This window comes from Rhododendron vialii, chromosome 10a (assembly GCF_030253575.1).
Source record: "Rhododendron vialii isolate Sample 1 chromosome 10a, ASM3025357v1".
Classification (NCBI taxonomy): domain Eukaryota; kingdom Viridiplantae; phylum Streptophyta; class Magnoliopsida; order Ericales; family Ericaceae; genus Rhododendron; species Rhododendron vialii.
Genome location: NC_080566.1, coordinates 39,305,908 through 39,329,808, shown reverse-complemented (window position 1 = coordinate 39,329,808; position 23,901 = coordinate 39,305,908). Strand labels below are relative to the sequence as shown.

Here is a 23,901-nt window from a genome sequence, read left to right as displayed (position 1 = left end):
GTGCTGAGAGCAAGTCGGTTATATTGCAAAATGACTTTGAGCCATTGCCATTTTTTGGCAATGAATAGTGACATTTTGCTTTAAAAAATGAGTAGTAGCATCATTGGTGCAATGATAATGTATATGAGAAGTTTATGCTCAAAGCAAAAAAGATTTGTTTTAAACAGCTAGTTTAATACAGTAGATAAGAAACTTTCTTATACACAAAAATACAAAATATATGGGTCCAATGCTTTGAGCCACGCTATAACTTATGGTCCTCAATATTATGATACTGCAACGATTTATTAATTGGGGGAAACAAGAATTCAGAGGAGAAAAATAAAAGACGTGCATTCGTGTAATTTTTTTTTTTTTGGGTAAGTGAATTTTATATACCACCAAAAGGAGCAAAAGCTACACAAATCAACAGGGCATCCCCTGGAAACCTATACATCAAAAGTCCTAACAGTTAACAGCAAAAATTCTAGAGTCTAGAAGCCAAGCATTACAAAGACCTCGTTTCTGGGCCCAGAATTTCGCCGTTGCCCAAGAGCTAGCCATAGCTCGAATTGAACTAAAAATGGTTAGATAAACCTCAGCCATATCTCTAGACCTGCCTTGAAAAATTCTCAGGTTACTCTCCCTCCAAATATAATAGATGGAGGCTGCAAAGATAGCTTATACAGAGATTTCCAGAGCCTCTTTCCTTTTCTGTTATCGTTATACTGAAAAAGATCCATAACGTATCGTATAACTATTGTTCAAAAGAAGTAAGAGATCGAGTCTTTATCAAACATCGAGTCCATATGAGTGGACTCAAGGGTGAGCCAATAATCTGTTAAACCGTGAATCCAGTCCAAACCAATCCAAACCGAATTATTTTGTTTGGTTTTTAAGTAGTGTGGTTTGGTCTTGGTTTTAAAAAATTCAAAACCAAGTTATATGGTTTGGTTTGTAGATTTACATTAACGGTTGCGGTTCCAAACCGATCCGGACCATATATATACATTTATATGTTTTAGTTTAATATAGATACACCAATAATCATAGGCTATGCCATAGTGAATTAACTTTCTAATTTAGTACTCCACTTCACCACTACATTCCTTTAGTGCGAATTATAATTGCCCTAAATTTCTATCGGTTTTGCTAAGTGGGCTGACGATAAACACACTAGAAGACAAGAAAAATATGTATTTTTGTGTACTTTATACACCCTTTAATACATATTCACACATTTACTATTGTTAGCTCAATAAAATATTCCAATTTCTATTAGTTCAAGAGTTTTGGTGATGGTTGATTTTGATGAGTTTTTGTGATTTCAATAGAATTTTAAGTTTAAATATAAGTTTTGGTTTTATTTATCTATGCCTTTTGAGTACTTTAAATCGTGTATAAAATTGATATTTTAACTTCATGCAAACCATGGTTCGAAACCAAAATCGATCCGTATCTTGAAGGTCTGGATTGGTTAGGTTTTATGAGTTTTATGAATTAATTTGGTTCTCAAAATTCATAATCCGCATTTATTGATTTGGTTCTTGGTTTACTACAAAACCGAACCAATCCGGGACCATGCTCACCCCTTGTAGACTCGTATCATACTAGACTAACTTTATTTTAGCCCTGAACATCTTTTGAAAGATGTATTTGGACATTGTTTAAGGAACATTAAAAAAAATTTAAGATTTAGATCCTACTATTAAATACTCAAATCACCAAAGGATCAATATATTTTGCATGTGTACTGTATATAAACATTTCTTTGACTGGAAATTAGGGGTGGGTAAAATGACTAAGGCGCCCCTCAATTTGATGGATGGAACTAACGCCGTTGGATTTGAGGACTTAATTGGTGCAAAATTGATACATTGGGGACTAAATGTCTGCAATGTTTACATTGGGGACGAAAATGAGACGACGTTAATACTTTGGGGACCAAAAAGATAAATAAGTCCTAAACAACACACGCCTTCTCCATCGCCGTCGAAGAGCTTGAAAAACCGTCGCCAGGCGGATCGGAGTCACAAACCCAAATCTAGTTCTCCAGATCTTGTCTCTGTAGCCCAAAAATGAAGGAGAGAGAGATCTTCATCAATCATCTCTCATCCATGGCAGTAGGAGATGAGCCGAGAGGGAAGGAGAGGGGAAAGAGAGGCTGGAGAGGAGGGGGACTGAGAGGGAGGAGGAATGAATAGATTAGAGGAGGGAAAGAAGAATCGGGGAAGAAGTGGGGAGCCCCTCCCCACCAAACACACACACTCTCGACCCCTCTCGGGCTCACCACCGATTTCTTTTTTTACCTATGTTTTTAAACAATGTGAAGTTGTCTTTTTCTTAACCAACTGGGGCTAGCTTAGTTGGCCAGAACTCTTACATCTCATTAGGAGGTCAGGAGTTCGAGTCTACCCACCTGCGTGTGGGTGACCCTTAGAGGGTCATATAATGTGTTTATTTCTTATATTGGTTGAGTTGGGTGACCCTTAGAGGGTCATATAATGTGTTTATTTCTTATATTGGTTGAGTTGTTGGACCCCTTAGAGGGTCATATAATGTGTTTATTTCTTATATTGGTTCAGTTGTTGGACTTAGTTATCTCGTGGACTCTCACAATTGATGATGTAGTGTCCTGGGTTTGTATTTTGTACTTCATATCAAATGTAAAATGATTTTTTCTATCGATTGACCAAAAAATTAAAGAAAAAATGTAAAATGTTCGTACTTTGTACTTCATATCAAATGTAAAATGTTTGCATAAAGTTTGTGCCTTTGATAAGTGCTTGAATCGCCACACTGGTGTTCAATTCTTGGCCACCATTAGTTGCTTTCATTTTTTAAACTCCTCCCAACTATACTCTCTCTCTCTCTCTCTCTCTCTCTCTCTCTCTCTCTCTCTCTCTCTCTCTCTCAATTTTTTGCATAAATTCAATTGGAGAGGAATGTGATCCACTTGAGTATTAAATTTTTTCCCACAAGTTTGGTATTTTTTTTAGTACTTGTTAATCTACAGATTATGGTGCGTGTGAATCAGAATATAAATTGAATTTGCAAACATATCGATTTACACTAGGGTGAAAGGGGATGTCTCATTGCCTTCAGCATCTCTAGAAACTTTTAAATTTTTTTTTTTTTTTGTTTGTGTTGCTTGATAGGGTAGAAAGGGCAATGCAACAACTCCCAATATTGGAGTAACCAAGAAAGAAAGGGGATGTAACAACTCCCCTCTTGGAGATATGAATTCATGTTGCCGGTTAAGATAGAAAGTGTGATGTAGCCATTTCCATGAATCCAATTTGTGCCACTTCCATATCCAAATCTTGGCTCCACCCCTGCTCACAGGTGACCAACATCCAAGGCTTCTTTATGAACGAAGAATTGGGCTGAAGGCGAGGGCTCCTCTCCACCACAGGATGTTCCTCTTGTTCAGCCCCAAGGTGGGCTAAGTGATCAGTGCTTTCATTGGCGTCACGACATATGTGAGAAAGGGATGAACCAGTTCGGTTTAGAAGGAGACGAGTCATCTATAAGAGCATTGTGAGGATTGTTCGGCTCTGCTTCTTTGTTAATGAGCTGGTCAGCGCATTCGTTGACCTCTTCTTGATTCTAGAGAACTTCTACAACCATATCCTAAAATAAACTGGAGTATTGTACATAATTCTAGACTTATGTAAATATTTGTAGAGAATTCTAGAGTAGAATAGTTGGAAAGCTTCTAGAGAATGTTCTAGAATTCTTTCATTAGTGTACAAATAGGTGAGGCCTAATTCTTTATTACTCTTCCATCTTTTGTCCTACCTAAGTGCAAACAAAGACATACTCTAACAATGCCCGTTCTAGGCTCTCGAACTCGCCGTCCATGGCGACTCGCAGATGGATGAGGTATTCGGCGACTTCCAGGTGGTTGACGACTTCTTGCATCATGGCTTTGCAGGGTAGATTGGTGACCAGTACAACAGAGCCCATTCTTATCAGTTTCCTAATTGTTCTACGTCCAAGCAAACTGTGAGGTAAGGGGTCCATAATAGTCATGACATGCGTATGGGAATTGGGTTGAGTATTGCTTTTGAATATACAAAGTACCTTTTAGTCCTTAGAAAGTCAACTTAGTTAGATTTTTTTTTTTTCATTTGCAGCTTGTAGAGCCGTTGAGACTCTGCACGGGAGTCTTTTTGGAGGAGAGGTTCTTGGAGTGATTTTGCCCCTCCTTTCCCAGTGCCAGTGCACCTTTTTTTTCTTTGAGTGACACGTTCTAGGGTCACCAGTGGTTCAGTTTCTGAGGTGTGACCACTGGACTACGAAATGGTCGCCGCCGCCCGAGGTTCCAGAGCCTTCTCTGACGGTAACGTGACAAAACCTTATTCAATTTGATAGAATACGTTATTTTGTACTTTTTCTAACTTATGCTGTTATTTGTTAGTTAGAGAAAGGGGTCGCCAGTTTGCGACTCCTACGGACCCCTTTCCACTTTGCTTGGATGTAAGGACCCCTCACAGCAGGACTTGCCCGGATTTGGTGGCTTGAGGCGACTTACTCATCCATTTAAGAACACTAACGATTTTGAGCAAATTCTTTTTCTCTCTAAATGGAGCGCAACATCATCACGAACATACTGTCAGAGACAACGATCGGTGATCTTGTTGTTCACATCGAGTCCGTCAACACACTACGGCGCCTCGGGCTCGCCGTCGACAGCGAGGGACGGCCGATTTGATTGGACAGTCGATGAAGGTGGTGAGGAGGTGGGTCCTAGCCTCGACGTTGAAGCGGAAGCTGAGGAGGAGGAGGGAGAGGCAGAGGAATGTGATCGGTTGTTGTACGTGGCTGCAAGGTTCGCTTACGTGTACTTCCACTTGTGGCGGGTTAAGGTATGGGGTCCTTAATATAACACCGCTACAACTAGTAGTACATGTAAGTGAACCTCACAGCCACGTACAACACCCGATCACATTCTGCCATGAACAACCACCACGCCATTGGCATCCTCCGGCCTCATCAACTCCCAAACCACCGCACAAATCCTCACCACGCAGCCTTGATCTTCCTCTCCCACCCGGTCACATTCCTCTCCTCCCTCCTCCTCCTCACCAACTTCATCGACAAAAAAAGACGAAAAATCAAAACTAGACCACGGACTGTGGGCGTACATGCACCGTGAAGGACAAACTCTGCAACGGCAAAACCAGATGGCTGTCCCTCGTGCGCCGTTGAGGGCGAGGTCTAGGCATTGTAGTATACTCACGGACTCAATGTGATGAACAAGAGCTCCAATCGTCGTCTCTGGCGGGATATGTGTGATGAGGATATGCTCCATTTGGAGAGAGAGAATGCGAGCGAGAGAGGGGGTTGGTTGAGGGAGCAGCTCACTCGAGGTACTAAGTGTAGCGCGGTAATACAGAGAGAGAGTTGGAGAGAGAGAGAGAATCTAGCTGACTCATCATTCAGGAAGGATAAAACGGTTTCAATTGTTACGGAAAGCACGTGCCACGCTTGACTATCGCTTCTGGTGTGACAATCCTGTAAATTTTAGTTTATTTTGCCAAAAAGGCTTACAATTTGATTTGGCTCGGGGAGAGGAATAATAAAAGCGTAATCCAATTTGGAAAGAAAATCATAAAGGAAAAAAAAGTTAAACGTTGAATTTTTTTGACCTATCTAAAATTCATGTAACGAATCCCATTTGCAGAGGAAAAAATGAAACGAAAAAAGAAGCTTCTTTAGAGATAATATAACAAAAGTGTTTTTGTTTTTAATTTTTTGAGTTCAAGAACAAAAGTGTAGAGACATAGAAATTGTATAAAACACCACACACACAAATAATGGGTACGTGGCTCTTGCAGAATCGAACCGTTTATTGTCGAGATAAAATCTAAATCATTAATAGTCGAGATGCAAGACTTCAATTGTGCACTACAACCCCCAGTTCCTCGCAATGGTTAGGAGGCCTCTATGTTCCTACGAAGGTTTCGTGGGTGTGAGTGTTACGTGCAAAAATTTGTTTCTTTGGGTTTGAGAATATATGAAAATTCTAAGGAAACCCCGTGCGTACCGATGGCACGCAGGGCTCGAATTGGGCCACGCACAGATGATCTCAATCGTTTAATAATTTAAAAAAAATGATTGGACTTATGAAAAATCAGTCCAATCCGATATGCATAGGTAATCGATCTAATCTTTCATTTTTTAACAAATTCAAAATCTAAATGGAAAAATAGAAGTTTGGATGAAGCAAAATCGTAAAATTTAAAAAAAAAATTATTGAACGGATTGCATAGTCATTTCTAAAACGACACACTCTCTCTAAGCTTTTCAACCAATTAGGGTTCTGTTCTTGGGGGAGGGGGCGCCGCTATCTCGTTCTCCCCTCCCCCTGTTTCTCTCTCCTCTCCCCTCCTCGTCCATCTCTCCTCTTGTCCGGCTCCTTTTCCTTCTCTAGGTTTTGGGTCAGCAGGTGGTGGTGTTTTCTGGCGAGGTGTCCGATGTTTGCGGTGGCCCGGTTCGGCTCACCCCTACCTTTTTAAATCCGGCGAGGTAGGGGTGGCAGTGAGGCTAATAAGGACTGAGGTCGGGCGAAGAAGTTAGGTTTTTCTATTTTCTTCGATTTTGTACAGTGTTTTCTCCCAGCTGGGTTTCCCTTAGTCCGGTGTCTTTACCCCAGATATGGTGGCGAAAAAAGTTTCATTGGTTTGTTTTTGCGTGGTCTGATGAGGTCTCGTTGATGGCTTTGGGATTTGGTTAACGGACTGCTTCCAGTACCCGCCGTGGACGCGACGGCAAGACGATTCTCATTGCCGTCAGGTTGTTGTCGTGATGCTTTGGTAGCGTTTGGTTTTTGAATAGCAGTTTGATTTGAGTGGCTGCTTCTCGGCTTGTCCGTGTGTTAGGGGGGGGATTGTAATGTCCAGAAATAGCAATGTCATCTTTTCGGCAGCACGTCGATTATCAACGTTGTGTAGGTTGCCGCTCTGGCCTTTATTGTTTATTGCGTGTTTTGTAATGCAGGATTTTGTTTTTCTAAGATTTCGATGCTTGTTTTCGGGGTTATGTGCCCCTGCTCGTGTTTGTAAATTGATTGTCCGGATCTTTTAATCGATAATGACAATGAATTTGAATTTTAAAAAAAAAAAAAAAAAAGAGTACGAACAATTCAAGGACGCTTAGGAGTGGGTTGGGCCTTGGGCCCCAATTTTAGGCCCAAATTAGCCTCCATTGTTCTCACACATGTTAGCCGATAAACGATTTTTCATCTTTATCTCCTCAGACACTATTTAATTACTTTCATTTCAACTGATTCATGCACATTAAACATATCAATAGTTAAAGATACCACACATTACAACTTGCTATCATTGTGATGCACACATCAGAATATTTGTGCATTTGTGGTTCGAATTCCTCGAGCAACGGCCACACTTTCTATTATGGACCTGGATCTGTATTTTACGGTCATTGGAATAGTACAATGCCATTTGGAATTGGGTGTTTAAAGTTTGATGATGCAGCTAAAAATGCAATACCCTACTTGATGCCATTTCTTTGGGAGAAAGTGGCAAGATAAATGGACAAGAATGGTACACCGCTAGAGCACTTGAAGTCTCGTAAATTTTGCTATTTTTTGCAATGTCCATTTTCAGATGCTCAAAGCCCATTTGGTTGGTCAGAGGGATTACGAAAACACTACTCTCCAATGGATGCATATAGTATATTCGATGTTTTATGAAGGTTAATGTTCAAAGAACATGCGATCTCTTCCATAATTGTTGAAATAGGCAAGAGTAATTATCCAAACAATTTTGTAATTCAATCTCAGGCATGGTGGCTTTGAACCTGCTAAATCACAAAGCAGTTCATGATTTGAATCCTGGCATCACGACAGGAGCCTGGTCCATATTTATGTGATATTCTGTGAATCGAACAAGGAAAGTTGAATGAAATGGGCACACAAATAACACAGGTCCAAAGCCACCATGCCTTCACGAGAAGCATAACAAAAGCACAAACACTGGTCCATGAGCCTGGTTGACTCAAATGCTTTTCCTGTTTCGACCCAGAAATCCTGCTCATACAAGCGCATAAATCATTTCCCTGTCTACTCTGATATCCATAATAGGAAAAACACTCAGTTTTAAAAATCACGTAACCCAACATGGATAATTGGATATATCAGCAAACAAAATCGTTTATAATTCGACAGCGGAAACAGCCTTTGCCTTTAAAGCTTAAATCATTCCCCTCTTTTGGGATAAATCTATCTACGTCATACCTGATACCCCAAAACCAGAGAAATATGATGCGACAAGGTCATGGTAACAGTAAAAGGAACCATACACCATATCATCAGCTTTAGCATCCATCTCAGCAAATCTAACATGCCAACCACGGAAAGTACACAAACATGGAACCTTTATACCACAAAATCAACAGTGTATCATTCTTGAAATTACATCAAATGACGTGAAAATCTGAGTTTTTTCTGCATTCATCCATAAACTCTCACATCTTCAATTGGAATTCAGGACTCCAGAAAGGAGTAGAAGAGAGGGAAATAGGTGATCAAAGAACGAAAAGTACAGAAGCAAATGGGATGTGTATGTCAAGCTGTATTGAGGAATCAATCATAACACGGGTGAAACGAGTACCTTTTATGTGACCTCACTACAACCAACAATTGCACATAGAATATGCCAAATATGCTTTTAACTATCAGGATTTATAACTGATAGCAGCATTTCCCTACGAGGAATTTTCCCATAGAATCAATCTCAAATGTTCGCAGCTACATCTATCCGATCAACCATCATCACCTAATAGAGTGAGAATGCAGTATCCAGTTTCCATTTTCATAATTCATCTAATAAACTCTCTCAAACAACCCTGTACTAAGGCAAAAGCAACTTCAATAGGTTAACTAGAAACCCCAAGGATTTGAATGTCACAAACACAATATCCTACACAGTAAACGCTATTCCTTCTCCTTCCTACAATCACAAATTAAAAAAAAAGGAAGCACCTGAATGACCAGTGTCCTCAAAAAGCAAGGCATAACCGATGTTGCAATTTTCAACATCCGCCCAGTAGTTCCTGGAAACTTTTGTCCCTTTGGAAAGTTCTACTTAAGGACTACACCCACAGTCAAAACAACTACTATGATGTCATATATGTACCATCCCGAGTTTTCATCTCCCATACATACACTAACAGAACTTCACAGAAGAACTCCTCATGTTTCAACTGCCCTTCGAAACGTTTGATTCTATTGCAACCAATCTTGTTAATTTTGTCTCAAAATGGACATACAACGTCAAGCTCACAAAATACAAGATAACACTTGGGACATAGGATAAACCACTGCAGACATAACAACGAAAGATAATGCGTTGTATTAAGACATCACGTGTAATAAAATTTTGATTACCATAAGAGTAAGCTGTCCAAAATTACTAAGCAGAGTCGCATCAATGGCTACCGATAGACTAGTGACAACTAGAATGTAAAATTACCTCGAACAAATTGGTCTCCACTCTCAACTATTGAAAAAATAGACTCTAAAACAACCAAGACCAAATACTGCAGTCAAATAGGCAAAGAAAACCATACATAGCCCAGAGAAACATACCCACACTAAGCCCTCTGCTTATCAGATCCTAAATATCTTCCTAGAATTCCAAACTTTAATTGTGACTAGCAAGAAACTACACCTTTGGCCCCAGAACCAGACACACATACACAATTTGTTCCAACCTTGATTTCCTCATAGCAAAACAATACATCAAATACATCAGATTCCAACTTCCAGAGAAGAATATCAGGTTCAGCAGCAGACTTGTCCAACTTGAAGACATGTTCCAACCTAGATATTATCCCAAGTCAAACAGCTCCAAAGCTACAACCTCTAATGTGAATGATGTCAACGTTAACCCTCAAATATAACAAAAGTGATCCTGACACTTGATCTCACAAAAGTCAAAACCACATCCCTACTCCATAGTTGAATAGATGAATGACAGGCACATAGGATCCAGTCAAAGGAGAATATTTTCTTTTGGGTGACGAGGAACCGCTCCAAAGCAGGGCCACTTTTTCCATGATATAACGTAATTGCCCAAGTTAAAGTTAATTTTCTTTGGCAACAAATGAGGTCATACTCCACTAATAAACCTCAAATCACATAAATGGAGCATGAAATGTTAGCAACGAAAGTCAAGTCTCCAATACATGGCAAGTCTTTTGACTAGAATTTTCAATTTAGGAACTCAATAGCTTGAATGCAAGTTGCCACAATATATTATTCTCCAGGCAAAATTATAAATAGAATATCCAAAGTTGCCTCTAGCACATTGAACTGAAACTCCGAATCTATATCAATGAAATGAAAACCTTGAACTGAAACTCAGCCTTCTAGAAACAGAAGCTGATCCCCCCTAGTTTCCTTTAAGCTTCATGACAAAAGGATCGACATTTGTATTCGATCTCACACAAAGATCCTGACGCAATCTCTACAGCTTATGTCCATAGCCCATTTATGCTGTCCTCATGCTGTCCTATCAAGGGCAAAACTCGCTGATACCTTAACACTAAAAGATCCCATAGTTCAAAATATTATTGATATCCACATAACTATCCTTCCTGGAGGGATCACCTAAACAAGACACTTAAAACTCGTTACGTCTGACCAATTTGACAGAGAGAGCAGAGAAAGACCAGAGATGTGGAGGAAGACAGACAAAAGGACGTGATAATAGGCTGGAAAAAGAAGGAACTAAGGAAAGAAAAGTAGAGACTAAATTCAGATTTCCTTCCAAGCAGAAAGTCCAGAAACCAGCATTGCACAATGTCCATCCCATCCCAGGTCCATCTGCAAGAGCCCACAAAACGTTAATAGAGCCATACTGCAACCAGAAATAAAGCTGGAAGGTAGGACATTAGAATTACCAAGGCTTTCTAAATTCTAGTGGTAAAAGCCACCTCCATATGGGCGATCATTCTGATAAAAAGATGAATATGGACCTTCACCGTACTGTAACATCACAGAAGGCAGGAAATCATGACATTGTTGAAGAGTAAGAAATGCAAGAGTCTAAATTTAGCCATGAGTGCTCACATCAGTGCCATAATAATCATGGGAGTTGAGGCTGCTGCCGGCTTCAAAAGAATCTAAAACAAAAAGGGCCATCAGCTACCTAGGAAAAAATAATAGTAAAGCCATACGCACAAGCAGGGCAAAGACAAATTGCACACAGAATCCACACCTCGATAGCGAGGCGTACGGAATGGAATCGCTGGATCAGAGTAATCCAATCGAGGACGATGTCTGCTAGGCTCCATGTAATCAGGATCCTGGTCCTTAAGGCCAAAAGCAACCATACAAGCATTAAGCAACACTTGATGTGACACTGGAACAAATCAAAAACTTTCTTTTAGCAAACAGGAAACTACAAAAAGTTCCAGCTTACTGCCATAAAGAATGGTCGTTTCGTCCCATGTGGATGGCCATCATAGAAGTAAGGGTCATCAAAATGCCGTCCACCGAATGTTCTGCTGAATCCTTCTCCATTGGGAAACGGTTGCCTCCTGTTTGAGATGGGCATCCCATGACCTCTATCAGGTGGATTGTGTCTACCCCTCTCAAGGTTAGGTCTAGCTGGAACAGCACCTCCGCGAGATGCATCATGAGCACCCCGAAATGAATCCCTCCATCCACCTATTCACGTAAAGTTACATATAAGACAAAGATAACTGCACTCGTCATATCATGAAGACAAGCTGTAAACCCTCATGCATGGGAACATAAAACCCACGTGTCAAAGAACCAGACGATTTATTTAGATCATACATTTCAGATCTCTGCATCAGGAATTATATTGACTCGTTGTGTTTCTGCTTAATAAATTGTTTGAACAAAAATACTTTCCAAAAACTCGCAAATATGGAAAGCGTGGAACCACTTAAATTTAATAAAACTTTGCAGCAATATGATTATTCATAATAATCAACTAACGGACAACAAAAATAGCATAATAATCAAGAGACCAATAGAAGGTTCTTACACTAGCTTATTACCATAACTAATCATCCATTATTAATACCTTTGAAACCTATATTCATTATAGTAATATGTGTAATAAACCTAGGTTTATGACTCCGATCAAAAAAAAAAACCCTAGGTTTATGACAGCTCTTCTCTGACCTTGAAAATTTTAACTTCATTGCTTTCAATGAAAAATGAGCCTCTTGATCAAGGATCACTTCCCAGATTAGGGAAAGGCGGAAAGCTATAGGGATGGTCCATGAGCCATTTCTGGAAACATTGTTTTTTTTTTCGTATGACTGAGGTTGTGCAACCACCTTAACCGCACAAGCCTGGGCTGGGCCTACCTCCATCTCTGGAGGAACCCTATGAGGTAGAAGCTCCACATACGGTTTTGAAGCCAAGCTTTTCAAGCAATGGGGCCTAGGGACCAATATAATGATTGGTTTAGGTAGGGCGGTCAGCTACTACGGATTAGTGCGTGAGACCGCGATCCACAAATTGGCACACGGGACTCACCCTTTACATGGGCATGGAGAGGGGAAACATAGCATGTCGCAAGAGCAAGGCGAGGTTTGGAACCTTACTGCGAGAGGGACGCCTTGCGAGCCGGGGCTTCTTTTAAGCATGATTAATGAAAATCAGTCCTTGGAGGCAGGGAGTAGCATATCTTGCTGGTGTTCTATTTTTTTCCCCTGGAGGGGAACCACAAAAGGGGGAGTTAAACTAAACTTCAACAGTAGACGCTGGAACTTGATCTCAATCGATGTCTCACCTCTCCTCCAAACAGCCCTTTGAAGTGTTTAAGTTTCTTACATTAGATGAAACAAGAAAGAACATGTAAAGAGAAAAACATTAATGCATGGCATGCCTAGGCTTCTAAGTCCTATGGTATCTTTTCTTTTTCGCTATATGAGAAAAAGAACAGCCCTTTGAAGTGTTTTAGTTACTTACATTAAATGAAACAAAGAGAGAACGTGAAAAAGGAAAAAGCTTAGCTTAACACACGCCACACCTAGGCTTCTATGGTATCTTTTCTTTTTTTTCTATATGACAAGAAAGGAGAATGCTGAAGCGCATGGGGCTTCGAAGGCTGCTATAGTTTAAAGACATAATTGATCATTCAATGTGTTCTCGTTCTCCCTTCTTCAATTCCCAATGAACAACATGATCCAATGTAGCCACTGGAGCCATTCTAAGAAGGGGGAAATCATTGTTTAGTCTTTTCTCTCAGAAGCACAGAAATTCATACGGAAAACCGAGATACACAAAAGACACAGAAGCAACTTAGTCCACTTACATCTGATTCAGCAGAAAAATAACACATTAGGCAAATCAGTTCGTTCAGAAAATAACCTTGTCCAGACATTTCTCTTCGGTGGAAAGGAGGATACTGGATATCATGGTCATGTTCACGGGCAAAACCCATTCTCCAAGTTGGAACATTATCACGTTGATAGAAACCCCTGCCACGTTGAAAATTAGGTCGGTTGAAGGCATGGGCACCCTTCCCAAAACCCCTTCCTGTGAACAAACAGAACACATTATCAGAAAATAATCTAGACAAGATGATGAAGCATCAGCTGAACCTTCGGTTTATACCAAATTTTGAAAAGCTTCCAGCTCCAGCACGGCCAATTCTAAACCCTCCACAGATTCCACCCTTGATGGCCTGAGTTTTTGGCAAAGGGTTTGAAAGTCTTGCTTTCACTTTAGTCTAGAATATCAGAACAAAAGAATTACGTCAGTAAGACATTAAAGGGCCCAGTATGAATCACATCAGCCCGAGCCTAACGGCAAAGCCAAACAAGATCTACATATAAAACAGTCATAGACGGTCAATTAGCAACTTAGCACCACGCAATCTAGTTGACACTCAACAGGCGACCAAATTCAACCCTTGTTTTGGTCCTTCAAAGATTCCAGCTTTCTCAATACATTGCAGAAAATCTTCAAAACATGGAGAGTCTATCATTAACAGGATCAGACAAAATTTGCAAGGGGATCACAACTGTTATCAAGAACTCACACCAAAGTTGATTAAAAAATGCTTGCCAACTGCCAAGCAACTCTCCAACCTAAGTGGACTCAAAAAAGAAAGCAAGGCAACTTCTACCTATGCTCATCCAAAAGTGTCATCATCACAGGACTAAAAGAATACCTTTGAGTTCCCATCACCTAAATATTTGTCATTGATTCCCTCAACACAAGCAACAGCAGCCTCATGCGTGGTAAAATCTACAAATCCATAATCTCTCCTCTTGGCGGTAGACATATTCCGGGCCAACATAATTCGTGCAATCTCCCCATAAGCTTTCATTTGCTCCCTCACTCGATCTTCATCCAAGTTCAGAGGTAGGCCATCAATAAATACCGACTTAACTTGGGCCATCACATCAGGATCTGGCTCACGTAAAGGTTCAGCAAAAGCCACTTTAGCAGTTCTTTCTGTATGGCCAAAAATGACATCCGGCTTTTGGAGCCTCTTGTACGCAAGCATGGCATCAGCATGACAAGAGAACTCAATAAATGCAAAACCACGACTCAGCCCTTCATGGCGGGCATCTGCCACAAGAGTAATGTTCTGAACACCTCGAACGCCATAGTCTTCCAATTTTTGTTTGATCTGCCAAAATGTTAACCCGAATTAAATTAGAAAATCAATAGATCAAAAAAATAAAAAAGAAGCAAACTTGCTAAAAATACATCTACAGCAAATAAAATCTTACAGCTTCCTTTGTCCAAGTATTGCAAATATTGCCCAGGAACAATGAGTCATTATCCTCACTGGGTCCAGTCCGACAACGCTTCCCACATATCTATGAACCAAAATCAGAAGTTAAGCTACACTTGCATTGGAGAGAAAAAATTTATATGGTAAAGAGAAAATTCATACAAGAGGGTTTTTCATTTCTGATAAAGCTCGGCTTGCTTGCTCCTTTGTTGCAAACTTCACGAATGCATACCCCTTATTCTTGTCCGTTGAAGTATTTTTATGCAACCTAACTTCAACTACATCTCCAATGTTCTCAAAAGCCTTTTTCACATCCTCTTCCACTGAACCACGATCCAAACCACCAACAAATATCTCCAGCTCCTTCCTCATCTTACGCTCTTTCGCTGCAGCAGTTAATTCCATGTTTTCCTCTTCCAATGCCTCTGCTTCTTCGCCCTGCTCTGGTGTGTCATCCACCACAAGTTCTTCCTCCCCAAATTCTTCAAGAACTTCTTGGTCGCTGCCCTCCTCTACCCTCTCGTTACCATGGACATCATCCTCGCATTGAGTATCTTCTCCTCTCAACTCATTCATATCTTCTTCCATGTTGACAGCCTCCGGTTCTGATCCCACGTCATCCTCAATGATTCTCGTCTCCTCCCTTATTTCTTCCTTCACCTCTTCCTCCTCCCTTGGTATGCCAGGTTCTTGACTCTTTGACACTTCCCCAACATCCAAAGCAACGGGATCTTCCTGCCTTGTTGATTCTTCGACATTCAGAACCAAATGCTGTTCCACGTCAATAACCTCTTCTTCCTCCTGTGGGGGGTCTTTAACAATCATGACAGTTTGAGCCTCCATCTTTTTGGTTTCTTCAACAGTTTCAACTGAAGGTTCTCCCTCTTTTGCAGGTTCCTCAGCATTTGAGATAGAAAATTCTTCTTTCTTAGCAGAATCAACGTCCATAGCATCCTCATCCTCTTCTTTCTTGGAGCGTTCACCAACCTTAAAATTTGATGTTTGCTCCGGCTTAGGTGTCCTCCTAGGTACAGCTTTTGCTGACGTAGGAGTTTTGGTTTTAGCCACTGTTTTCCTTACCACAATCTTTTTTGTTGTTTTAACCCCTGTACGTAATTTTGCCGGCAGTGTTACCTTCACAGCATCAACTGATGTTTTTGCTTGTTCGACTAACATAAAAAAGGATCAATTACAACCACACTCAATGGTAAGAGTACACAAAAGTGTAATTCATAAATAGACAAGCATTTTTTTATGTGCATGACTGAATATGTATTCACAAGTTGACACCCCAATACAGACACAAAACAAGGAACTCGCAAAGGCAATCCAAAAGCTGGTCCCGAGGAGGCTAAGAACCTTCCTTACTCGTAAATTTATTGAGAACTCTAGTGGAGAAACCCGGTGTCCCAAAAAAAGCATGCACTTAGTCATGAGGCAAAGTGAGGCAACCTTATAGAGTCTAGCAACTTCCGAGGCAAGGGAAGTAGTTGAAATGCAGTTCAGTGGCGCATGCCTTTTTCTAGGCACAAGGGGTCATGAGTTCTCTTAATTTTTAGCTCTGCATTAAGCAAACTTAATACAGCCGGTGATGATGGAATTAAACAACAACCAACCCCTAGATTTGATTATCATATCCTTCTGTACATGTAGCTACATGGCAAAACAACCCGTTGTTTACATTCATCTCCTTTCTCTGTGCCTATTTGATCTCCCTTTCTTCTTCTTCTCAGAATTATGCAATATTAGATATGTAGTTGCTATGAACTTTGTGCTTTCAAATCTAAACCTTATACTAAGGCGCATGTTAAAGGAGATTCTCAATCTTAAGACATTTTCGGACTATTGAATGGTATGCTTTATGATATCTGGAATTCCTAGCTATATCACTAATTTTGAACATTGTCTATCTAAATCAACTAATTGTTTGCCACAACTTGCCCAAGAGCTTTGCCTTGCGCTTTAGCACTTAGCCATCAGGAGACTATGTCGCCACAATCGCACAGCATGTAAAAAATAATAAATAAATAAACTGAAAGACCTTCAAGTGTACCAAAACAGTGGCAAGGTCTCTGTCCCCATATTCGCTATATGCTTAACACTTACAGCTAGAACAGGAATCAGACAGAATTGCTTACTGGTAAATTGAGTTACTCGTACAACTACAAAACTCACTAAGGAATCTCGACACATGGATATCAGCATAAAGGTGTATTGTAACCGACGAGCAGTAAAATAACCAACCAAAACAAGGCAAGCAATAGCAGTAAAAAATAAATTGCTCGCAAGTTACAAGTAACACTGAGTTACTGGTACCACTAAAAAGCAATATTCAATATGGAATCTATCCAGGTGATGCAAGCATTTACACAAATAAACAAAAACATGTAAATCTGAATGTACGAGGTGAGGTAAAAATTATCCCTCAGGTTTTGAAGACCATAAAATCACAACCAGGAGTCAAGTTTTACCAGGTTGTTTGGCCTTCAAATCAACTGTCGAAAGCTTTTCCACGCCAATACCGTCTTCTTTTTCTTGAGGGGGCTCTTCACCCTTCATCACATTTTGATCCTCCACCCTTTTGGTTTCTTCAGGATTTTGAGCAGATAGTTCTTCCTTATTGACAGACTCTTCAACAATTGAAAGAGAAGATTCTTCTTTCAGCGAAGAATCCAGATCCTTAGCATCCCCAACCTCTTCCTTCTTGGAGGATTCTCCAACCTTTAACTCCTCCGTTTGTTCTGAATTTGGCGTCTTCCTAGGTACAGCTTTTGCTGATGTAGGAGTTTTGGTTCTAGCCGGTGTCTTCCTTACTACAACCTTTCTTGTTGTTTTAGCTCCTGCACCTACTTTCGTTTCCGGTGTCACCTCCACAGCATCAGCTGATGCATTTTTTATAAGAGTACTAACAAGCCCCATATGTAAACAAGTGCATTTTCTTGTGCTTGTAGAACTATTTAGTTATGCTAAACCATTCAAATGCCGAAACCAAACAAGGAAAGCAAATGTAATCAACCAACAATTGCTTAGTAGCCAAAAATTTGAGTTAATCATACAACTGATAAACTTAAACTGTATATGGAATCTCTTCATGGCCAATTGGCCATGTTAGCATAGGCAAATGCATATGCACATACACATATGCATAGAATCTACCAGCCGACGTACAAAAAATACAGAAATGCTAACTGCAGCGTAAAGTAGATAGAAATGCACTTATCAAAAAATAAAAAATAAAGTAGATAGAAATGCGTAAGTCGTGCCATTGAAAGACTCAAACATGAAACACTCAAATTCATACATAATATGGAGCAGCGGTTTTTGAATTATCTATATTTTGGACCCACGGATTTGCACTTTTTTTTTTTAGGGCTGAGATTAGAAGTTCACAAAGAATTACTCCTGACCGCGAAGAATTACTCTTAGACCGCAAAAAAATTACTCTTGGGCGTTGCGAAGAATTACTCTTGTCGCCATGAATTACTATATTGGCCGCAAAGAATTGCTCATGGCCGCGAAGAATTACTCATGGCCGCAAAGAATTGTGAGAATATCTCCGTGGCCATACTATCATACGCATATACAATGAATCCACCATGTAACATAAACACAAATGACAACGGCAGGTAAAATGTATAGAGAACATGAATTGCTTATTTGCTTACTATTAAAATTAATTCACCCTATTGATGGAAAACCTACATTCAATTCAGTTCGCAAAACCAGAGACATAGGAGCAATCAATCAGATGATATCGATACAGCAATACTTGGAACGGTCAAAAAAGCGAAGCCAAGGACAAGGAGTGGGGGGGTTTACCAGGTTGTTGGGGCGGCTTCAAATCAACGCTAGCGGTGGGCGTGGAGGTGGAGACGGCGTTGGTGTCGGCGGTTTTGAGGGTAGCCGATTCTATCCGCGAGTCGTTTGGAGGGGTTTTGGCAACGGATTTCCTCGCCGGAGGCGTCTTTATTGCCGCGGCCGGTTTCGGGGTAGCGGAATTCCGAGTCCTCATGATTACGAAGCTAACCTCCGATGACTAGGTTGGTGAATTCGATTTGGCCCACAAGCAATCGAGGAAGATAGAACGAGCGTTCTGTTGGCTAATGCTTATATCTCACTGCTGGTTAAACGTATGGGGCGGATTAGATTTTTTTTTTAATTTTTTTTCCTTCCGAAAGTAGATGGGGCAGGTTAGTTTTAAGAGTTGGGGAATGGGAATGGAAGTTGCAAATGTGGGACCGCTTTTTCACCGTTCCTCCTCACATCAACTAGCATTTATGTATGTTTTTCGTTTGCTATGTAGTATTTTTTTCGTTTTTTTTGTCAAACGGGTACAAATGCTAATTATGGTTTTCCGAATAGATTGGTCAAACCATACAAATTGGAACCGAAATGTTATTTTCATTTTCACAATAAAGACTGATATCTCCTCTTATGAATTTTAAAAATTTTAACCGCAGATAAAATTAATTTATATTTGAAATATATATATATATCAAAGTTGTCAAATCCGTTCCGTACCGGCCGGTACGTATCGTACCGGTGCGTAAACGGAACGCAAAAAGTCATGTTCCGTTCCGGTTGAAATACCGGCCTGTTCCGGCCAATACCGGGTGTACCGGACAATACCGGCCTGTTCCGGACATATTCCGGTGTTCCGGCCGGTACAAAATTACCCTCTTTTTTTTTTTTTTTTTACATTTTATTTATGTTTATACTTAAAATATGGTAGATATATATTAAATATATATATAAAATATTAATTGCGGTAAATCCGGAACGGTACCGGGATACAGCCCGGTACCGGTACGTACCATTCCAGTAGTGAAAACGGTACGCTGGCCGGTACGGTATTGACAACTTTGATATATATACCTAATAAAACATAAGGGTGTGGGCCTCTACACCAGACAAGTTGATCCAAGGGTTGAGATTCATTTTATCCAATGGCTGATGTTTGCTCTTCAACTCTCTTAAGAAAACACCCACACTTTTACAAATTTATTACAAAAATGCCATCGATTCTTTTTACCCGCTGCTCAGCTTCTGGTGTTGGCATGAAAAAACAAAAATGTCCGTGCCTACGACACTATCGGAGTGCGTAGTGCCGTAGGCACGGGCAAACACTAGTATACAATAAAACACCTAATAATTATTGGGGTGCCCTAAGAATCAAGTCGTTTCTTGGGTAAGGTCCAACAAGCCTGAGCTTGGGCCCAAAAAGAGCGGCCTTATTAGGAGTGTGTATATATATACACACACACATAATAAGGGAGAATGATTTTTAAATCTTATCTCTCTATAAATCATAACCATTGATTTGTTCCATAAATTCTATGGTTCTCCCTCTCTTTTTCAAACAATATTAATTGCACAATTACCACTAATTAGATCTCACATTGCATCGGGTCTTCAGGCACGGGTAAACCCTAGTATATATACACACACACACACACCACGGTTCACATGAGGGATTCCGCACTTTCTTACGGTGCGGGACTCCCCCTTCCCGATTGAATTTCGATGATCCGAGCCGCTCAATATGTGCATAACGTGATTTTAAGGGTACTCGCGAGAAATCAGCAAAAAAAATGACCGGGAAGGGCTTCATCTGAGCAGTTTTTTTTGAACCGTTCAATGAAAACTGCTCGAATGAAGCTCTTCCCGATCATTTTTTTTGCTGATTTCTCACAGAGACTTTTAAAATCACGTTCTGATCACTTTAAGCGGCTTGGATCATCGAAATTCAATCGGGAAGGGGAGTCCCGCATTTTAATAGAAGAACTGTTGGGTGACCTTTTTGTACCCGGCTTTTTCATAACCATCTTTCCCAACGTTGGCACTGAGGGTAGAAAATTAGTTTTGAGACTCACGGACAAACACTCGATCACGGTGGGAAATTAGTTTTTTCCTCATCTTTTGGTGGGGCTCTAAGATTAGAAGCGTTGTGCCCGGCTTATGCAATCGTTCACTTTGGTTTCGCATTACTGCTATGCAATCGTTCTTGATGTTAATTCATTTTTTCTCTATCCAGGTAATTGTATGGGATATGGGCGAGAGTATAATCGCCCTCTAATACTTTCATCATCACCAAGATTGGAAGCTTGCTTAGCGAGTGGTACGCTTTTTTGAACTTTCTTTATTTCTCTGCTTTTGACCTCTGCTCTTTCTCCAATAACACTCCAATATGGTCTAAAATTAATTTTGTCAATCGGCAAACATTATATTCCCATCTCTATAAGTTTGTTTTTTTCCAACTTTTTATCCTAACTGTCGCTTTGTGTTCCAGGAGCAATGGAACTTTCTAAAGGGAAAGGGAAGGCCATCTGTGTAGCCAAGGGAAAAAAATCTATGCTGGATGGTGATTTGGAGAAAACTGTAAGATAAACTTTAACTCTTCATTTTTCATTGTCTATTGATCACTATTCTTCATTTTTCATTTTCTATTGATCATTGTTCTTCATTTTCTATTGTATAGGTTAGGTTTCTTCAAGAAAAGAATGTTGGCGTAATGATACGTGATGAGCGAGAATTGAATCAGATTGGCATGCATGGAGTATGCCTATTAATTACATCTGGATGTTTGTTAGTACATATATTATGGAATACTATTAATCTTATTCTTTTCTTTAGGAAAAGGCAATTTGTGGCGGTAAAGAAAATGCTGCCCCTAAAGTGGTATGATTTTGTACACATTCCTTCAAGTTTTTATTCTCTTTTTTGTGGGACCAATATTTTTATTGTCTAAAGACTCTTAACTCTATTTAAAAATCTAAAGTTATTTCATCCACCGTGCAGGCACCTAATGATAATGTTAGATCAAAGGCCCAATGCTTACGACGTGAACGAGAGAGAGCGGGAGAATGCATTCAACCGAGGCGGCCCACATCATCAGTTGTGCTGCTTCCTAAAATACCAAATTTGATTTAAAATTTTTGAACTTTTAGAGACATCTTACTCGATAAAATGTGACGTTATTTCATCCACCGTGTAGGCACCTAATGATAATATTAGATCAAAGGCCCAATGCTTACGACATGAACGAGAGAGAGCATTCAGAGAGAGCAAGAGAATGCATTCAACCGAGGTGGCCCACATCCTTTTCGTCTTTAACACCAAGTCGTCGCCAACGTGCATGCCTAGAAGGTGGCATGACTTCTACATCTATAGAAATTCCTACAAATTCACCAAAGCGAGCAATGGTTTCACATGCCTTTGAGTCATCATCAGTTGTGGTGCTTCCTAAAACACCAAATTTGAGGAACTATTCTGCTAGCACAAGAACTCCAATAACTGTGGATAGTATGCTATGTTATCATGAACCCCAGGCATGCCAACATTCAATACCTCATATCGAAGAATCTGTAGCTATGCTGAGCATAGCCATGGATGAACCTGAAATGTAGACTTCTAGCTATCATACTGCAGTGGGCATGAAGGGGCGGTATCATGGAAAACTTTGCTTGATGAGTTGTAGAGATTGGATGAACAATTAAGGGACGTGCATGTTTTTTTTTACCTTTGTAGTATTGCGGCATCATATTTTTCTTGGTGGAAGTTCACATGAATTACTTGACTGAAATGATCAAGCCACCTACGTTAATAGGATACTATGATGCACGAACACGGATACTGTAATACCCGTCCCGGATATTTAATATTTTAAACTCATATTTTAATTGAATTATGTGTTTACAAGGTTAATTATTATTTGATGGGAATTTAACTAAATGCTATTGGTCGGTTGCATAAGTGGATGGGTGGTGTGGTTACACCACATAATTTTTCAAAAGGAGATATTTCTTAAATATCTCATTCCTCCCCCTTTTCCTAATATTTTTCGTGGAGAGAGAGAGAGAGAGAGACGCTGGGAGAAAGAAGAGGAGAAGGAGAAGAAGAGAAGAAAAGAAGAGAAGAGAAGGGGATTTGCTTGTGGATGATCATTCTTTCTTAGAATTGAAGTCCTAACATGGTAATTCATGTTTTCTTGTGTTTGATTTCATATTTAATTTGTTGAGTTCATATGTTTGGGGGTTGAAATCGTGCCTAGAATAGATGGGCTTGGGTTAATTTGGATGTGGGTTGGAGTTCTTGGAGAAATTAAGAACCTAGTCTTAAATCCCTTGAATTTGGTGTTTAGAACTTGATTTGATTCGTGGGTTTTGATGTTCTTGAGTAGCTCTTTGTTATGTACGAGTTTGAGCATGGTTTTGTGAAGTTTTAGTGGGTTTTAGATGAGATTTGAGTGGAGAAAAGGTTGGGAATCGGAGGATGAACAAACTGAATTTTCGCTGAAAAACCCAGTCGGTACCCGTACCACTTTTTGGTGGTACCTGTACCGGCAGATCAGAATTGAAACATTTGGGTCGATTTTGAGTGGGTACCCGTACTGAGTTTTTGTGGTACCTGTACCTCTCGGGTAACTTTTCAGCAACTGTTGTGAAACTTCGAACGATCATATCTTTTTCATCCGAACTCCTTTTTGGGCAAATTATATATCGAAATTGATGTACTCAAAACGTACTTTCTAATGGTGGAGGTTTCATAACCCAATTCTAATCCTAAAAGAAGTTATGGTCAAAATATGGTGAAATGGTTATAAGTTTCCATATAGATTTTGGAGATTAAGTGCTACTCTAACTTTATGTATGCTTTGGTACACATATAGGTCTTTGAGATGGACATGTTTGTATTTGTTGGGTATTGTTTAATACCTAGTTAGCTTTACAACTCGATATTAAACATTCGTTTGAATGCCTTAGGGATGTTTGGTGACTTGGTTAACTTTTTGGCATGTGTTAGCTTGGTAAAATGTTATGAGGTGTTATCATATATTTGTTTGAGCATTTCAATGGAGTCGTATGCTAATATGGTTAGCTTGTGATTAGGTAGCGAATTGGTCAAGTGGGAGGTGTCGAAACCGTAAGTTTGGCATACTCCAGTCGAAGCGAAGGTGAGTGTGTCTGATATGATTCTTCTCAATAAGATATTGCTATGGTGGTATGTATATATCTTGCTAATGGTGTTTTAGCTTTCAATATGATTATCGATATGTAAATAATGCGGTGGAGGTGATTATATATCAATGATATCATGCTAATCGAGGTTTAGCTATTGATATGGATATATGTGGTGGAAACTTGTATATCATGCTATA

At 39.9% G+C, this 23,901-nt stretch overlaps 2 protein-coding genes and 1 long non-coding RNA gene across 5 annotated transcripts; 2 read left to right on the top strand and 1 right to left on the bottom strand.

Annotated features, from left to right (window-relative positions):
- Positions 1-3,757: 3,757 nt before the first annotated feature.
- On the top strand, positions 3,758-6,997 carry LOC131304446 (uncharacterized). The gene is made up of 2 exons (XR_009192409.1): positions 3,758-3,992; positions 4,119-6,997. It is a non-coding gene; the product is annotated as an uncharacterized LOC131304446 (long non-coding RNA).
- Positions 6,998-10,243: 3,246 nt separating this feature from the next.
- Positions 10,244-18,922, bottom strand: LOC131304884 (uncharacterized). 3 transcript variants are annotated; one of them, XM_058332340.1, is made up of 12 exons: positions 18,564-18,922; positions 17,216-17,626; positions 14,907-15,913; positions 14,740-14,829; positions 14,172-14,636; positions 13,613-13,727; positions 13,367-13,534; positions 11,436-11,683; positions 11,232-11,325; positions 11,084-11,136; positions 10,915-10,999; positions 10,244-10,837 (listed from the first exon to the last, which is right to left on the bottom strand). In XM_058332340.1, exons 1-11 carry the CDS (start codon positions 18,754-18,756, stop codon positions 10,931-10,933), a joined length of 2,913 nt encoding a protein of 970 aa, XP_058188323.1. In that variant the 5' UTR covers positions 18,757-18,922; the 3' UTR covers positions 10,244-10,837; positions 10,915-10,930. The 3 variants fall into 3 exon arrangements, with proteins under 3 accessions (XP_058188323.1, XP_058188324.1, XP_058188325.1); XM_058332341.1 differs by lacking the exons at positions 10,244-10,837; positions 10,915-10,999; positions 11,084-11,136; positions 11,232-11,325 and adding an exon at positions 12,598-12,705 and having other exon boundaries at positions 11,549-11,683; positions 18,564-18,916; XM_058332342.1 differs by lacking the exons at positions 10,244-10,837; positions 10,915-10,999; positions 11,084-11,136; positions 11,232-11,325; positions 11,436-11,683 and adding an exon at positions 12,782-13,205 and having other exon boundaries at positions 18,564-18,916.
- A 2,104-nt stretch (positions 18,923-21,026) lies between these two features.
- On the top strand, positions 21,027-21,752 carry LOC131304413 (uncharacterized). The gene is made up of 3 exons (XM_058331640.1): positions 21,027-21,122; positions 21,223-21,422; positions 21,543-21,752. The coding sequence occupies exons 1-3, from the start codon at positions 21,039-21,041 to the stop codon at positions 21,667-21,669; spliced, it is 411 nt and encodes a 136-aa protein (XP_058187623.1). The 5' UTR covers positions 21,027-21,038; the 3' UTR covers positions 21,670-21,752.
- The last annotated feature ends 2,149 nt before the right edge of the window (positions 21,753-23,901 follow it).

Coding starts and splice junctions, on each gene's coding strand:
- LOC131304884 (XM_058332340.1), bottom strand. CDS start 18,756: ATGAGGACTCGGAATTCCGCTACCCCGAAACCGGCCGCGGCAATAAAG. Junction 14,637..14,739: donor ATACTTGGACAAAGGAAGCT/GTAAGATTTTAT, acceptor ACATTTTGGCAG/ATCAAACAAAAATTGGAAGA. Junction 11,684..13,366: donor AAGAGAAATGTCTGGACAAG/GTTATTTTCTGA, acceptor TTACGTGAATAG/GTGGATGGAGGGATTCATTT.
- LOC131304413 (XM_058331640.1), top strand. CDS start 21,039: ATGGAACTTTCTAAAGGGAAAGGGAAGGCCATCTGTGTAGCCAAGGGA. Junction 21,123..21,222: donor ATGGTGATTTGGAGAAAACT/GTAAGATAAACT, acceptor TCTATTGTATAG/GTTAGGTTTCTTCAAGAAAA. Junction 21,423..21,542: donor AAAATGCTGCCCCTAAAGTG/GTATGATTTTGT, acceptor TCCACCGTGCAG/GCACCTAATGATAATGTTAG.